Source organism: Rhincodon typus, chromosome 6 (assembly GCF_021869965.1).
Source record: "Rhincodon typus isolate 14 chromosome 6, sRhiTyp1.1, whole genome shotgun sequence".
NCBI lineage: Eukaryota > Metazoa > Chordata > Chondrichthyes > Orectolobiformes > Rhincodontidae > Rhincodon > Rhincodon typus.
This window is the reverse complement of record NC_063337.1, coordinates 42,528,498-42,540,660: the sequence shown is the minus strand read 5'-3', so window position 1 is coordinate 42,540,660 and position 12,163 is coordinate 42,528,498. Positions and strand designations below refer to the sequence as shown.

The 12,163-nt window shown below is 41.0% G+C and overlaps 1 protein-coding gene across 3 annotated transcripts in view; it reads left to right on the top strand.

Annotated features, from left to right (window-relative positions):
* gria4a (glutamate receptor, ionotropic, AMPA 4a) overlaps positions 1-12,163 on the top strand; it is a 222,242-nt gene that overhangs the window by 135,963 nt on the left and 74,116 nt on the right. For all 3 annotated transcript variants that reach the window (XM_048597758.1, XM_048597757.1, XM_048597759.1), the window contains exon 9: positions 740-850. In XM_048597758.1, the coding sequence (XP_048453715.1) occupies positions 740-850 (111 nt within the window). The remainder of the gene's footprint in view (positions 1-739; positions 851-12,163) is intronic.

Below are 12,163 nucleotides of genomic sequence, written 5' to 3'. Positions count from 1 at the left end.
ATGATGCTGCTTGGCCTGCTGTGTTCATCCAGCCCTGCACCTTATCGTCTCAGATTCTCCAGCATCTGCAGTTCCTACTATCTTTGATTGACATAAAGTCTTGTGCTGTTTTATTGTTTACCCTGGAAGCCAGTCAATGAAAATATTTACAGGAGGCTGCCAATGTAGTTTTGAGAAAAGATTGTAAACGTTTGACACAAAAGGACACAACTTTATTATACTGTACAAGAGCTATCTGAAACAAACTCATTACAAATATCAGAAAGAATAATTCAACCTTTTATATCTGAATAATAATATTGCAAACAAACATGGAAATTTTCTCCTCAGGTAGTTTGCAAATCATTTTTTTAATGCCACATGATTGTCTGGAACTTTTGTAAATACTGTTCAAAATGAGTTCCTGACCTTTGGAAACAATCAGATCCTCACAAAACTGAAAACAAAAATACATTTTTCCTTCTCTTGGGAAGTTCACAAATAATAATAAGTTTATGTCCCTTTATCACATGTAGTGCCTCAGAAATCATCACTTTCTTTTGATTTAAAGGAATATTGTCTTTACTGAAATGATTTTATCAAAAACTTTTGCCAGCCTGTTATTTCATCACTTACAGATAACTGCCAATGCTATAGTAATAGCCTGAGTTTTTCAGTGAATAGATTCATATTGATTATAGCAACACAAAAGTGAAAAGGAGAAAGTCCAGGCATTAACTGCTTATGTCCTACTTCTTAGATTGGCTACTGGAGTGATGCAGACAAGCTAGTTCTGATTCAGAATGAGATGATGTTTCCAAATGATTCTTCTGCCATAGAAAACAGGACTGTTTATGTCACTACAATATTGGTAAGCCAATTGTTTCCTATCTTTTTCTTCACCATTTACCTACACACCCCAGTATTGTCTGGTTTTCATTTGTTACTTCACCAGTGTTAATGTCACAGGATTTGTTACCTTTGTCTTTAAATCATTGGTGTTTCAATTGTTCTGCAATGTATTCTCTTTTCCTGTTCAGTATCTTAACCATATAAGAACAGCTAGGGGAATAAAGTCAAGCTGCAATCAGCTGGTGAGCAGCTTACAACCTTGCATAAGACAGGCCTAACAGAGTAACAATTCAGTTGACCAATCTTTCCTACCTTTTACTATCTAAACTTCAAAAATAGTCTTATCTTTACCTAATGCAGAGATGATGACTCAATTGCCTCACCATTAGAGGTATGTGGCTGTTTAAACACACTGTTGTTACTTATTAAATTCCAAGCCATGAAAGAAATACTAAATTTTAGAAAAAGCATATTAAACAAAATGATGCCTGAGATGAGTTTCAACCTCTGGCTTCCTTTTGCAGCATGAAGCAAAAGATTCATTGACCTTACAATGATTCGTATGGGTTGCTTATTCCTGTTTGTCAATGTCAGAGCAGGCTCATAGAATGTCTCAGAAAGGAACTCATGCTGACAACCAGTTTAATGGCCTGTGGTCTGTGGAATTTTCTGCTGCAAAAAATGGTTGAGGCCAATACATTGAATACGTTTTCAGCAAGGAGTTAGAAATGGTTCTTGGAGTTAAAGGGATCAAAGGATATGGAGAAAAAGTGGGAACAGGGAACTGAGCTGGGTAATCAGCCATAATCATCTTAAACGGTAGAACTGGCTTGAAGGCCAGAATGGCCTATACCTGCTCCTATTTTCTGTGTTCCTATGTATATATACTATGTGAGATCAGCATTCAAAGCATTACAATCAACAATGGAAGGGTGGCAGGGCTGAATTTTTATAGAATCATAGAATCCCTACAGTGTGGAAACAGGCCCTTCGGCCCAACAAGTCCACACAGACCCTCAAAGCATCCCATCCAAACCCATCCCCCCATTTAACCCACCTAATCTACACAATCCCTGAACACTATGGGCAATTTAGCATAGCCAATCCACCTAGCCTGTACATCTTTGGACTGTGGGAGGAAACCGGAGTAAATCCACGCAGACACGGGGAGAATGTGTAAACTCCACACAGTCGCCCAAGGGTGGAATTGGACCCAGGTTCCTGGCGCTGTGAGGCAACAGTGCTAACCACTGAGCCACTGTGCCACCTGGTGCCAGGCAGTGGAAAGGATAGGGAAGTAAGATGGGAAGACAACAGGTGGTGTGCCCAATGTGTTTTTGCCAGTATGTCATCTTGTCAAAAAATGTGGCAGATGACCTGTCTGCCTGAAGGAACCCAATTAAGCTACATAAGAAGGGCCCTGTTCCTACCGCTGCTCAAATTTTACCAGTGTCTTTGGAAGTTCACCACTAGAGAGACCACAGTGTAACTCCTTCTGATGGGCTACATAGAATCATAGAATCACTACAGTGTGAAAGCAGGCCATTTGGCCACTCTGAAAAGCATCCCACCCAGACCCATCCCCCACTACCGCATTCTTGTAACCCCACATTTCCCATGGCTAATCCACCTAACCTATACATCACTGGACACTATGGGAAATTTAGCATAGTCAACCTGCACATCTTTGGAATGTTGGAGGAAACCCACATAGAGAATGTGCAGTCTCCACACAGACAGTCGCCCAAGGGTGGAATCGAACCTGGCTCCCTGGTGCTGTGAGGCAGGGTGCCACTATGCTACAGGTTTGGGAGACGGGGTGGAAAGAGGGGAGGGAGGGATCGGTGGCATCCTTTTTGGAGGCATTTTGGCAGTGGCTGCCTCATTGACAGTGGTACCGCCTGCCTTTAATGATATCTAACTCCACGCAATTCACTGGCACTTGCCCAACTAGCTCTGGAAACCTTGACCTGTATTTAAGGGGGCTGGTTGTTAATGCAGGTTTATCCTCAAGTACAGAGCCAAACAGTGACAATATTGAGGTTGCTGAGCTACGTGTCCTCCGACTGGGCCAGCAACTACTGTAGGGTCTACTTTCTTTAGAAGAGACGAGCTCCGGTAATGCCCACTTAATTGACTAGCTGTATAGTACAGCCCCAGGCCCCAGCACCCATTGAAGAGGGACACATTGTCCTTAAGAGCAAGTAGATGGAAATGGGCTAGAAGGTTGTTCAATTCATAAAGATGAGAAGTCCTGCTTATTAATGGCCACAAATACACTGATTGTTGTTTGCACAGGAATAGGTTTCAGATTAGATGAATAAACAGCTTCTGAGATATCAGCTGAGTAATTATGGAGTTTAAATGAAGTTCAATGCCTCAGCTTTTATCAATAATTTAATACTCGTTCGCTGGTTTACCCAAGACAGGGGAAATCTATCAATTGAAGTGAGGTAGAAGCCAAATCCAGCAGAAAAATCCAAAGCTGCTAAAGCACATCAGCCACTGTCTGTCTCCCTGCACCCAGTCTCCAGATACCATCTCTCCCATGATCGGCTGACCCCTTCCGCAACCACTTCATCTTTCTGTGATCTTTCAGAATCTTTCAAAAACTCTCCCCACAGTCTTTTGGAATACTCTTTCCATTATTTGCCCTCTACAGTCTCCCAGAATCTCAAATCTTCTCCCTCCCCAACCGCCATTACACCCCACTCCCTCCTAAATGTCACCCGTCCTCTCTCCAAAACACTCTGAGCCTACACTCATTGCACCCAATGTTCCCCATTGCTGTGACTGACCTCAGTGGTGTCAGCTGCTGTCTTATAACAAAGACATTCCTACTTTGCAGCCATCCAGCCTCTGGGTAGTTGTAAAATGGGAATATTGTCATAAGGTCTTGCCATTGAATTCACCAGGATTTCTGCATCCCTGGCATTTATAGGTTTTCCAGCTCTGAATTGGTATCCTCACTCCCTCCTTGCCTCCCCAGACATAGCAGAGTTTAGAAAACGTCAATGAAATCAGAGCGAATAGGAACAGTTATGATTTATGTTAAACTTTCTAATGATTTAAAGGAAGGAATTTTCTATAAGTTTTGGGGAGTACAGGAAGATCTTTGCTATCACCGCCCCTCAATTTCAGTTAAATTTGGTGAAATTTCGAGTCTCCGTCTCCCAGTGGAAATCAGACTTAGACTCTCCCCAACCTCGGAATTTTGTGGCTACAGTATCAACTCAATCTAGTTGGTCGCACTCCTGTGTTTGTGTTAGAATGGTGTGGCTACAGGATAGCCTGGTTCCAGGATGTTATGTAAAGCAGGCATCCAGTGAGGTGCAGAATGAGTGTTGTGTTCAGAGTTGCCCTGCTTCAAAAGAGTCTGCTTTTCCCTGCAATTTAATTGGAAGTGGAAGATCCCTCAGCTGTAACTGAAGAGATTCAGAAGAGTTTTGTTTTAACTAAACAGCACCCAAATCAATTAATGCTATTTTTATTGTCTTTTCCTGGGTTTCTGTGATTCTTCCACTGAATGTATACAACTGAAAGATTCCCTGTGAATCACTCACTATAGTACAATGTGAAGTGTGTACGAGTTATGCCTACAAATTGTAAATGATGCTATATATGCACAAGACATTATTTTTTCACGTTGCTGTGGAACGTTCAATTCCCAGGATACATTGTAACCCCTCAGTATCATTGGTAGGATTCTCAGCACTTGAATAGAATGTAACAAGTTTAAGAAGAAATTGAGTGCCGAGCCTGGATTAGCATTGCTCTTTAATATTGAGGGTCTGCTGAACTTTCAGATATGCTGACTTCTTGCAGACTTGGGACAAGCTATGCTATTTTCTGGGAGCTCTGATTGGATTAAATGTTGAACAAATAGACTGCTCCCTGCCTTTGGGATTCCCTTACCTCTAAAGGAAAGAAGCCCACCTCAAAGAACTGCTGGAAAGCCAACAATTCTGCAGTCCCAACAGTGCCACAGGGTACAGTGGCCATTGTCGGTATTGCGGGTGACCCTACACCAGAAGTATCTCCAGAATCCGAGGAGAAGGTGAGTGGCAGGTTTTCCAGGTTCAGTTGAGCTCTGGCCAGTTATGAGATGAGAGGCTAGTAGGGTTATTCAGTGGGCCCCTAGGACATCACTGGCAGTCTGTATGATCTGATCTGACTTTTCCTTGCTGTTAATTGGGCATTTTAAAGGTTTCAGTTGACCTAGGAGAGGGAAGTTTGACCTTAACCTTGACCTTCCCCACACTGGCTTCATGGATGGGTTTGGAGAGGCAGTGGGCTTTCCAGTTCAACTCTCCCTACCAATTATGCAGCTACCCGACTTCCCAGCTGCCCCTGAAGGTGTTAAATTCCACCCAGAAATTGCAGCCCTAACTGCCAAGTCAAGCAAATGATGGAAACTGGGAAATATATTATTGTCCTAGCACTGATTTATTCATTTGCTTAAATGCAAAACAATAATGTAACAGAGAAACTGAAAGGAACCCCTGCATTTTCTGTAATAAAAGCAGCGCTGATACAAAACCAAAAAAGTTTTATAAAGGTCCTAAATAATAACTTTGGAGAAACTACTTTCTATCACATGACAAGAACAATTAGTAAGTGTGTAAGAACAGAAGCGTATAGATGGAGCTGGTGATATAAATGTATCCAGGGCATACTAAGTAAGGGCTGCTTTCCACTTCTTTTTTCAAAGATAAGGAAATGTGCCAAATGCATCAATAAAAGTTTGTCTAGTAAGAGCAGAATTTTAGTCAACTTATCTTCCATCAATAAATATCTGCTTCCTGAACCAATTTATATTTACAGGCAGTGAACTGACAGTTTAAATCAAATGTATAATTAGTTCAATTAAATTGGCAGCTGATTTCATTGCTGATTCTGTGTGAAGGCTGGGGAGGGAGTACTGACACTGGATTAATTAGCTGTACTTCACTTCTTGCAACATTCCTAGCCTGGAGAGGAGTATTCAAGATCTTAGAACAGAAGCAGTACAAGTAAAACAGACCTCCCTTACCAAGAGGGACAACTTCTTTTTTTATTCAAATCAGATAGATAGGAATTGGGAATTGTCAAAATGTAATTGCTTAAGGGAACCTTTGGAATAAATTGCTTTGAAAAATGAACCTCTGGCTTGTTACTGTTTTACAGAATTAGAACAGTTAATTACATTTATCTGAACACTGACCCTGTAACAACCTCTTTATGTCATGTGGATGAGAAGGTTGGCAGTGCTTAGTCGAGTGTGACAATTGGAAATTTATTGTGCACCTGCAAGTGTAAATCAATGCAGCCAATAAATGTTGACTTTGAAGAGTTCATGAAGTGGAACTGCAAAGATATAAGAAAGAAGCTATGCAATGTAAAAATAAGAAATAAAAACATAAATGGCTAGAACTGCTCAGTGACTGCAACAGAGTCAAAAAAGAGAATAAATTACTTAATATATACCTGTCCTTTTGTTATGGAATGACTTTGTATTTTCAACATACAGAGATATATAATCATAGAAATTGATTTTTTTTTTGCAATGAACTTTGATATGTGAAACTGGCTTGCTGTTGATGCAGAGCAGTTGGATCTGAATTGATCTTTGTGTGTCTGTGATCATCACTTCACAAAAACAAATAGGGTGGAAATGTCTGCTCTTAATTCCTATTGCAACAGAGAGAGTGTTGTAGGTTAGAACCCAGCCAACTGATGTGCTTACACAAGGCTCTTAGCTATGATGATGAGTCCATTTTGTCAAAGGTTAGAATATCTAATAAAAGGAACATAAACATGGGTTACATTAAAGAAACCAACACTTGGATATTTGAGGCTGCAGAAATCACAGGAAGCAATGAGGAAACCTAAGAAATATGCTCATATCTCTCCCCTGTTCTCTCCACCCTCACCACTAGCACACTCCAGACTCACCTTCAGCTTGTTAAAATTAATTCATGTTAGGGATGTGACCACTGCTGGCAAGGTTGGCATGTATTGTCCACACCTAATTGCCCTTGGGAAGGTGATGGTGAGCCATGTACTTGAATCATGCTGACTTATGGATGTAATATTTTCATGGTGCTGTTAGGAAAGAAGTTCTGTCATAATAACCCAGAAAAAGTGAAGAAATGACAATGTGTTTCCATTTCATCAGGACGATGTATGGCTTGCAGAGGAACTTGCAGGTAATCATATTCCCATCCTTCCACTACCCTCGTCCTTTATGTGGTCACAAGTTCTGAAAGTGCCAAAAATAGACCTTGAATGAGTTACTGCTGTACATCTTGTAGATGGTACTCACTGCTACCACTGAGAATCAGTGGTGGAGGCAATAAATATTTAAGGAGGTGGATAGATTCTGAACATGCTGTATTTCTTGTCTTGGATGGTGCTGAGTTCCTTGAATGTTGTTAGAACTGCAATCATCCAGGCAACTGAGGAATATTCCGTTACATTCCTGACTTGTGCCTTGTGGATGGTGGACAGGCTTTGGGGAGTCAGGGGATGAGTTAATCACTAAGGAATTCCCAGCCTCTGACCTGCTCTTATAGTGACAGTATTTATGTGGCTGTTCTGATAAGTTTGCATCAAGTTAACCACCAGTATGTTCATGGTGAAGGACTCAGTGACTGGGTGTAAGGGGACACACGGAGTGTGACATAAACCAAGTGTACAGTCAGGTGTTTGTGGTTAATGTGGAAATTTACTGCAGAGGGGTAAGTGGGCTCCTTTTTCTATCTATCTTTAGCCTCCAGTAGTAGGTAGGGCTTCTTCCTTTGTTTCCTAGCTAGGAGAGCGACACTTTCTATTATTCAATTAATAATTAATTGACTGGTTAAATAGATAAAGCCAGATAGGCACAACAGGGATGGCAGAATGCCATGATTGCAGCCTATGGGAAACCATGGAATGTGCTGCAATCCTGGATATTCATATCCGCAGTAAATGTTTTCAGCTTCAGCAATTTAAGTGTGGAATTACTGAGTGGAAGTCTGAGTTACAGACATTGGGGGACTTCAGGAAGGGAAGGGTTACCTTGGTGCTTTGATTGATGAGACAGTCATAAGCCTTGAAAAGGGAAGGATTTTATGTCAGTCAATGGCCAAGGACAGGAGGGTGTTACAAGGTTAGACGGGAATGGGGAGCGAACACAAAGAGGAGTCTCAGCACATGAGGCTCCCAATTGACCCTCAGGTTTCGAAGAAGGCACTGACAGTGGAGGCTCTTTAGGATCTTAATGTGACATTAGTAGGCAGTCCATGACTCACTGCAGTATAGAAGGATGGTCAACACAGCAGCCTTATAGTGTGCCTTCAATGGTCCCTGATGTTGTAGACATGTCACAGTTGTAGAAGGCAACACTGGCACAGTTGTCTCTAGACTTCTTTATTGATAATAGTTCCTGAGGAGAAGGGTCTGTGGAGACATATGAAATGCTGCACATACATACGCCAAATTGAGCCTGCCTGTGAGGATTGTGAGGAAGAAGCTCATTTTGGTCTGGGAAGGTTGATGGAGGACTTTTGTTTTGGCGAATGGTTAAGGACAGGCCAAGTATCTTTATGAAATATTGAAAAAGTTTATTATCCTTTGCATGTCCGGTGTGGAGTGAAGCATCACACAGCAATAATCCGCAAACTGAAGGTCAAGGGTGGAGATAAAGTTATTTTTACCCAGAAATGACCAGGTTTGAAGCACTTCGCATCAGGCGATATTGGATAATGACTTCAAGTGATAGGTCCTCTCAAATGATGTGTATGATGTTCAGGTTGGTCATGAAAGAAGGCACAGGTGATCACACAACCTTGTTTGACCCCAGTCTGAATGTAAGAGGTGTCCATTTCAGGTCCACTACTTGGAACGGTGATGTCTTATCATCATTCAAGAGTCTCAGGAGTTCAGGATGGTGACAAACTTCAACAGGTGACCAAAGCACTGGAGGATTATCTAAAGTGCTATACCATTAAGTGAATCAACACTTTTGGTCAGATCAATGAAGATGAGGAAGAATTCTAGATTTTGCTTGCAATATTTTTCCTGGATCTGCCTAGCTACGAAGAACATGGATTAGATCTTAAGGTTTTTTTGTCTAAGTGTGAGTTCTGTCAAGTTTTTTCACTGAAAGGCCCAGTGAGATTTATCTTACCAATCAGCCCCTATGATATCCCTCACTTCCAATTTTAACCCCATGTTAAAATTTAGAATTAGGTTTTATTATCACATGTACCCAAGTTCAGGGATATAGCGTAATGGCACAGCAGCCGCATATCCATACTGATCATTGCACATAGCCAGTATGGCTAAAAGCCATTCTCTTGGCCTTGTCACTGTTTAACCATTGGGCCACACAGTCTACCTGTCCTTTGCTGCATCCATCTAAACACCCTCTCTGAGACCTCAACACTCTTTCTCCAAATGTCCAGTGATCATCCACAGCTTGTCATTGTCCAATTTGGGAATGTCTCTTTTTACACATTCTAACTTGCCACTTATTTCCCTTTCTTCTGCGAATGATTGATTATAAGCTTGTGTATTGCTTTATATACGTTCCCCCTATTTTCCTATTTTCTGTTTGTAGTGCATTCTGCAGTCTCAGCCTCTCCTGATTTCGGCCTGTGGTCAATGAGATTAAGCTGCTAATTTAATCAATTGTTGAGGTGATCAAAGCCCCTATTTATTTCTGTTTTAATTACACATTCATTGTCATCTGTCCCATTGTCCTTTTTATGCACATTTTCCACTCAATTCCTTCTTTCTAAAGCCCCAACAAAGACACATACCCATTCAAAAAAAGGCAAATCAATGCTATGCAAAATATTCAATGTTAATCTTTTGTTGTCATCAGCAGTCAATTTGGCAATTTTTTTCAGAATTATTAGGAAAATAATTCAGAAAAGCACAAAAAGCTGAAAACCAATCAATGCATTTGGTACCACGGTATCTAGTGTGCTATTATGCTGTGCAAACAGCACATTCTGCAAAAAGGCTCTCAGCCATTGAAAATGCCTGCATTTGAGATTTGCTGAGTGACAACAAATTACTTATCATAACAGAACACTTGCTTTTATCATATTGCAACACATATGGATTGTCATGTAGATTATTCTTTAAAATAGTGCCCAGCTATTATAAATGCTGCACACCAGTACTTCAGGGTAGCATTGCTCTGATTACTGTGCCTGTTCAAATCTGTTTTGCTTCAAATATATCATTTATTGAAGTCAGTGGGCAAGAACTTGGGATTTTTTGCAATAATTTTCTCAGTGCTATAAATGGTCTTAGGACTCCAAAATGACATCTTCAATGCACACACTTTTGGGAGAATTGTGGTGAGCACAGCCAGATCATGAGGAAGTAATTCTACTTGAACCACAGTGAGGAATACCTTGTGAGATAGCTACGTATCTGTAAAGATTTTCTCTTGGAAATGTAGCAGTCACACCTACAACCTCAAAAGTGCAGCATTTCCACTAACTGCGAAGGTGACTGTCGTGAAGAACTTATTTGAATCAGGCTCCTTCCAGGCTGAAGCAGAGATATTTGTAGCAGTTTGTTGGTTGCCATCCACTGTATAAAGGAGGCCCCTGAAGCTGTCTGCTTAATGTCCCATAAACATTTACAGCATAGGAGGTGGCCATTTGGCCCATCGTGTTTGCATGCTGAACAAAGATCATACTGCCATCTGATAGGATTGTGGCTAATCTGACACTCCTCATATCTGCTTTCTTGAGGAATATTTGATTTCTCCATTGATCACGAATCTATCTATCTCAGCCTTAAATGTACACAAGGACTCTGCCCCACAGCTCTCTGCGATAAGGAGTTCCAAAGACTCTCAACCTCTGAGAGAAGAAACTCCTCCCCATCTCAGTCAAATATGTATCAAATCCTTACTTTCCATTTCCTCCATCTAGGCTGCTAGTGTTACATTTGACACCCTGACAGTCAGCTCTCACCTTTCGTTAATCTTTTCCTGATCAGATTCACTTCCTGCATGACTACTAGCATATGCTGCTACCACTTCCTTAAAAAATGCAAGTTAACTATAAGTGGTACTAGCCACTCACAAAGTTGGTCATCTGGTGAAAGTCCAGCCAATCAACAGCCCTAGATTCTGAAATTCAATGATACGAGCAGCAAGCACAAAATTGACTTTTTTCCCTCCATTGCAGTCATATGTAGGTGGGCAGGTACATAGTGCCTTGGAACTGGCATCACAGGTAGACAGGATGGTGAAGAAGGCATTTGGCATGTTTGTCTTTATCAGGCAGCGCATTGAGTACAGGAGTTGGAATGTTGTGTTTTTGCTGTACAAGACATTGGTAAGGCCACATTTGGAGCACTGCATACCAGTCTGGCCACCATGCTATAGACGGGTGTTATTAAACTGGAAAGGGTGCAATAAAGATTCACAATAATGTTACCAAAACTGGAGATATAAGGAGACGCTGGGACATTTTTTCCCTGGAGTGTAGGAGGCTGAGGGGTGACCTTGTTGAGGTTTATGAAATCATGAGAAGCATAGATAAGGTGAACAGCCAGGATAGGGATGTCCAAAACTTGACGCCATAGGTTTAAGGTGAGAGGGGAAAGATTTAAAAGGGACCTGAAGGGCAACTTTTTCACACAGAGGCTGGTGCAAATATGGAACGAACTGCCAAAGGCCAAAGAAGTGGTAGAAGTAAGTATAATTATGACATTTAAAAGACATTGGTACAGGTAAAAGAATAGGAAAGTTTTAGAGGAAAAATAGCCAAATGCAGGCAGATGGGAATAGTATAGATTAGGAAGCCTGGTCAGCATGGATGAGTTGTCTCAAAGGGCCAGTTTCTGTACTGTATGACTCTATGACTCTATTATGAGTTAATTACACCAGGATTCCTCACCTATCTTTGGGGGCAATTGAATTTAATCCCAAGTGTCTCTTTGAACCAGCACATCCAGAACCCCGAACATCAGTTTTGATTTTTGTGATTAAAACTCTCATCAAAGTGTTTACGCTTCACCTGGCAAGAAGCTGTTTTTGTTTTTTGTGTGACATGATATCATGCTTCCTTTGTGAGTGGATATCATTTTTAAAAGCCTTGAGACTGAAATCAGTTTAAAAAAAAAACACAGATTATTATTACTAGACAACAACATCCATCTCCGAATTAGTCGATTAATTCTCTGGAAAACATTCATGAGGAGAAAGCAGGGAAACACGTCCCTTAATATTCAACACACAATAAGATTCATTTTCTGGCTTTCTATTCTCAGCAAGGGTGCACCGCCTGACAGAAGTGCATATCAGAAAATCAGCATGCTCTGTGAACAATTAGTATAAACA